Source organism: Pinus tabuliformis, chromosome 9, assembly GCF_031772625.1.
Source record: "Pinus tabuliformis cultivar Carrire ecotype Pingquan chromosome 9, CPIR1, whole genome shotgun sequence".
Lineage (NCBI taxonomy): Eukaryota > Viridiplantae > Streptophyta > Pinopsida > Pinales > Pinaceae > Pinus > Pinus tabuliformis.
Window position 1 is genome coordinate 1,275,090,863 of NC_142307.1, and position 5,327 is coordinate 1,275,096,189.

General features: G+C 46.4%; 1 protein-coding gene across 1 annotated transcript; it reads right to left on the reverse strand.

Moving 5' to 3' along the window:
* Nucleotides 1-262: 262 nt before the first annotated feature.
* On the reverse strand, nt 263-4,378 carry LOC149153204 (uncharacterized). Its single transcript, XM_089443735.1, has 2 exons — nt 3,072-4,378; nt 263-2,549 (listed from the first exon to the last, which is right to left on the reverse strand). The coding sequence occupies exons 1-2, from the start codon at nt 4,376-4,378 to the stop codon at nt 263-265; spliced, it is 3,594 nt and encodes a 1,197-aa protein (XP_089299861.1).
* Nucleotides 4,379-5,327: the final 949 nt, after the last annotated feature.

A 5,327-nucleotide genomic window follows, 5' to 3' on the forward strand; every position in this document is an offset into this window, starting at 1 on the left:
AAAAATGTTATCTTTTTTTTCCACTGGAAAAATCAGTAACTTTCATTAATTTTGAAAATTACATATAGCAGATGCCGAGGCATTACTTGTATTGTTCATAACAAAAAACAACTTTCATAGTGTTGTTCTGTAGTCATCAATCAAACTGTTCTGTGTACATTCATCTGTCTGTGCTTAATATCTATAAGAAAGTTCTATTTATATACATATTCCATGTTCTATGTACTTCTGATATCCAAAAAAGAAACAAAATCGCCATAGCCTATCCGTTGCTGGGACTGTTGTCCCTTTGATCTCTTTGTTCTATGAATGGCCTGTGATAGAACTGATGCACCTCTGCGCCATTCTGCTCCACTATTATCCACTCGCCTCGGGGAAGTGTCGAGGCCTCTTTGGATAATTTGTCAGCCTCGCTGTTATGCTCTCTGTAAATATGCAAACATGAGCAATGGTTAAAAGCTGCTTTGAGAATGAGTGTATCATGTAGCAAGTTACTGAGAGTGTGTGTATGACAATTTGTGATATTGTTGATCCAGTTTATAACCACCATAGAGTCCCCAAAAATATTGATGCTGGTATGCTGATGTGTTAATGCAAAATGGAGGAGGCTGTGTACAGCAGAGAGTTCAGCGAAGTTGTTTGTTCCATTGCCTAAGCCTATTTTGACAAGGAATCGGTGGTGATCATTAAGGTGCAGAACAAACCCCCCGCCACATCCTTCCTGATTTGCAGCTCCGTCGAAAAATGCCCACGGGATGGTTCTGTCAAATTCGGGCATAGGTTGAATGGATCTCGGACGAGGGGGAGGAGGGTCCGGGAGCTCATGATATGCTGAAACAATGGAGGCTTCTACCCTGCCCCATGATATAATTCGATCCTCAAATATGGCCCGATTTCGGGCAAGCCATATAAACCAAGTAGCCACAGGTGGAAGGTTTTGTACTTTGGTTCCCGGGTGGCTGAGCGACCAAGTATCCCATGCATTCCTGATATCATTTCCTCTCCAAATTACTGCAATTCCCAGCTGGTTGCATATGTTATTCCACAGGTTTATGATTACAGGGCATAGAAGGAAAATATGATCCTGAGTCTCTGATGCACTTTTGCAGAAAATACACCATGATGGGCCACATAATGCTCTGTGGGTGAGGTGTTCACCTGTGGGCACATTGCCATAAAGAGCGCACCAGAAGAATAGTTTAGACCGGGGAGATGCCTTCAGCTTCCAAATAGCATGCCACCAAGGCTGTATCACCTCAGGCATTCTATGAGATATGAGCGCAGTGTATCCCAATTTTGGTGCATATATACCATGGTCGGCATAGCACCAAATGAGTTCATCCGGGCCTTGCTTAATTCGAACATGAGATTCAGATAAGGCCTCCGTGTATCGATCCCATTCCTGGTGCCAATGGATAGGGAGGTTCAATTGCTGAGCAGATTTCCAGGCTTGTGAAAAAATATCCGAGCGCTGTTGGTCTGCAATTTGTGCAAAATGCCGAATATCCTGGGCCTGTAAATGCAGTAAAAGGTCTGGACTAAGAATGTGCCTACCCCCACAGTTAATCCAGGGATCCAAACCAATTCTGCCCGTCCACCCATCATTTATGCGCCAAGCAAGATTGTTCCGGATGAGAGGAAGGGATAGAATTAAGGCCTTCCAAACCGAGGAGCATCCCGATGTTGACCAGGTAGGGAAGCGGGCCCAGTCCAAAATATTATGAGGCCAAATGTATTTAAAATAAACTACCTGTGTCCAGAGATTTTGTCTGGTCAGCAGTGTCCATCCCATCTTGGCAGCCAGTGCTTTTGCAAATTCAGGCAGTTCCTTGAGCCCCCATCCCCCCCACTTTTTAGGCATAGAGATCTTCTTCCATCCGATCCATGCAAACAATCTTTTGTCCTGATTCCCATTCCAGAGATATCGATTACAAATTTGTTGAAGTCTCCCCAGGATGTTCCTTGGGATCCATGCTAAGGCCATCCAGAAGACCGGGGTGGCTTCTAATACAGACTTGATAAGCACCAGTCTCCCAGCCCTGGAGAGATATCTGAAGCTCCATCCTGAGAGTCTTTTTTCCAATTTGGCAGCCAGCCAGACCCAGTCAGCAATCCTTTGACAGGTAGGTTTCAGATTAAATCCCAAATATTTGAATCCTCTATCCAGGGGGTGAACTGCATATGGAAAGGATTGTAAGCCAATCTGTGTCTCCTGTACCGATGTGCGGGCACAGGTGATGGTAGATTTAGTCTGATTTGACATCATACCAGTGGCAGATGAAAAAAGATGGAGAATCCTTGAGAAAGATCGAGAGTCTCGAACACTGCCATTTAGAAGAATGAGGACATCATCTACAAAGAGTAGATGAGTGAGATAACAAAGGTCAGAGATGCGAAGTCCCCCAATATCTCCAGATCTCTTTGCAGCTTCCATAAGTCGACTGAGACCTTCCATGACCAGCAGGAACAGGAGGGGTGATAGAGGACACCCCTGCCTCAGACCCCTGCCCGAGTGAAAAAAGTCTGTGGCCGAGCCATTGATAAGTATACTGAAGGATGGAGAAGTAATGCAGGCCATGATCCAGGTTATGAAAGCATGAGGGAACCCCAGATGAATGAGGATCATTTTGAGGTAGAGCCAGCTGACACGGTCAAAAGCTTTAGACAGATCAATTTTTAAGAGGATGGCTTTTAAGTTCTTCGACCATATGGAATGGAGGGCTTCTTGAGCTAGTCCAATGGCCTCATGGATCTGTCTGGATTCGAGAAAAGAAAATTGCTGAGGGGCGATAGAACGGGAGAGGATAGGCCTGAGACGATTAGCAATGGTCTTGGATATGATTTTATAGAGGCAGTTACATAAAGATATGGGCCTGTAGTCATCAAAGGATGCCGGGGAGTCAGATTTGGGGATGAGAGCGATAAAAGTGGAGTTGATGGCATGGTAGATAGATCCAGTAGATCGGCTTTCTTCAACCACCTGAAGTAGGTCCTGTCCCAATACATCGAAGAAGGCGGTGTAGAATTCAATGGTCCATCCGTCTGGCCCAGGGCTTTTGTCTTTTTTGAACCATTTCAGAACTCCTTCCAGTTCTTCAGCAGTGACCGGATCAGTTAAAGTCTCCACATCTTCTTCCTCTACGAATCTCGGGAAATGATTAGCCACATTGATAATATCAAGTAGATTTTCATCTCGTGTGCTCCTGTAGAGGTTCCTGAAATGGGTGATACCCAGTTGAGCGAGCTTATTGAAATTGTCTGCAATATCTCCATCCGGTGTAGGGAGCTTCCAAATAGTATTAGATACTTTTCTGCATTTTGCAAAGTTATGGAAAAACTTTGTGTTGTCATCCCCAGCTTGTATCCATAATGCACGACTCCTTAATCTAATGGATTCCTCTCTCTCTTTGAGGATCTTTGCTTTTTGATTCTCCAGGTCTATAAGCTTACATTTCTCAGCAGCTGACATGAAGCCCTGCCCTCTGTCATCAGTGAGAGAACATAAATCCGCTTCAATCTGGGAGAGTTGTGCAGATTCCCGATCCCTTTTCTCCCTTGCCCAATTTATAGTCAAATGTTTGATTTCAGCCAAGTTCCTGCAGAATCCTTTGGCAAGAGGAACCGTGTCATTGATGGGATGCGAGACCCAGAAGTCCTTAATCAGCCGGATATAATCCTGATCCTTCAGCCAAGAGGAATTGAATTTAAAGGGCGCCTTGGGCTTCCTGAATGGACCCTGGATCTCCAGGTATATAGGATTGTGATCCGAAATCCCCCCGGAACCAACCCATTGACGATAGAGATGAAGGCGCTGCAGGAGAGGGCCCTTTAATAGGAATCTGTCAAGTCTACGAGCAAGTGCAGCATCCCCAACTCTTCGGTTTCGCCAGGTAGGTAGGAGTCGCTGCAATGGAATATCCGCAAATTCAGATTGCTCCAGCAGATTGGTCATATAGTCAGTGATAGAGTCAATTTGTGCCTCTGAGCCCCAAGACTCCCTGAATCCCAGGGAGAAGTTGAGGTCTCCTCCAATAATGACATTGTCTTCATTCAGCAGGGGGAGCTGAAGGGTGTTCCTCCAGAATGATTCTCGTTGGGAACAAGGAGCATATATGTTAACCAATCTGAGATCCATGCCGAGGTCAGCCGAGAAAAAATCCAAACCAATGAACCCTGCTCCTCCCCAGGTAGATATAGGATTGATGGAACGAGGGTTTAATCCAATGGCTAGCCCCCCAGATCGTCCCACGGCATCATTTGCATAAAAACTCCATCCTGGGACCATAGCTTGCATTATACGAATAATTTGTTCAGCTGAACAGAGGGTTTCCTGAAGCATAATAATGTCTATAGGCTCAGATTCAATGAGCCTCTTCATGGCTAGTTTTTTGGAGGAACTAGCCAGTCCTCTGCAGTTAAACGATAAACACTTCATGGGGGAACACCTCTCGGGGTGTGTCCTGCTCTAAGAACCCCGTCAATGGTCGCTTGCCGGCCAGAGACCACCTCTGCCCCAGCTTGTTTGATGGCTTTAGAAAGATGGGATTTTCTCCCTCTGGAGTTCATCGATGCCCCCTCAGGAAAGACAATGCCCAAACCCGAGTGACCAACAGCCGAGTCTTTTGGAGTGTTCCGAGATCGGAGGAAATATGGGTGAGGAGGGGAAGAAGGGCGAGGAGGGGAGTGAACCACATGAGATGAAGAAATGATAGATTCAGTGCAAGTAAGCGGGGATGATAAAGTGCAAGGAATCATAGGAATGTGTGTAGGACCAGAGATATGAATACCATCAAAAGACGAATGCAAAGAAGTGATAAGAGTAATAGGAATCGTACCCGCTTCTGCCGCCGAACGAGCCCTGGTTTTGGGTGGCGAGGATCTCCGGAGCCCATCATCGTCCACAGGGGCAGAGACCGAGGGGGCTGTTCCAGCAGAAGGAGGTCGCGAAATTATGGGGGAAGCCGTCCTGGTAGATGCCGGAGTACCTTTCGCCGAGTCTGTAGCTTTCTTGTTGAGTGGGCAATCCTTCGCGAGGTGTCCCACCTTATGACAACGCCTGCATCGGAAGGGAACCCCTTCATAATCCAGCAATTGTACACGAATGCACCTTCCCCATTGCAGCGTGATCTGTTCTTCAAGCCCATCTCGTGTGTCCAGATGAACCAAGACTCGAGCAAGTGTTCGATTCCCGGATTCCACATAGGTGCGGTCATAATCCAAATATGTCCCCAGGGCATTGCCAACCCTGATAAAAACTTCCTCGTCCCAGAAAGGAATAGGTAATCCAGGGAGTCTTACCCAGATTGGACCGGCGCCGAGCTGCTCGC

What these genes read in the sequence shown, in the direction of transcription:
- LOC149153204 (XM_089443735.1), bottom strand. Translation starts at nt 4,378, where the DNA reads ATGAAGAGGCTCATTGAATCTGAGCCTATAGACATTATTATGCTTCAG. An exon ending in CTGGAAGGAGTTCTGAAATG is followed by an intron (nt 2,550 to 3,071) that starts GTTCAAAAAAGA and finishes TCCATCCTTCAG; the next exon opens with TATACTTATCAATGGCTCGG.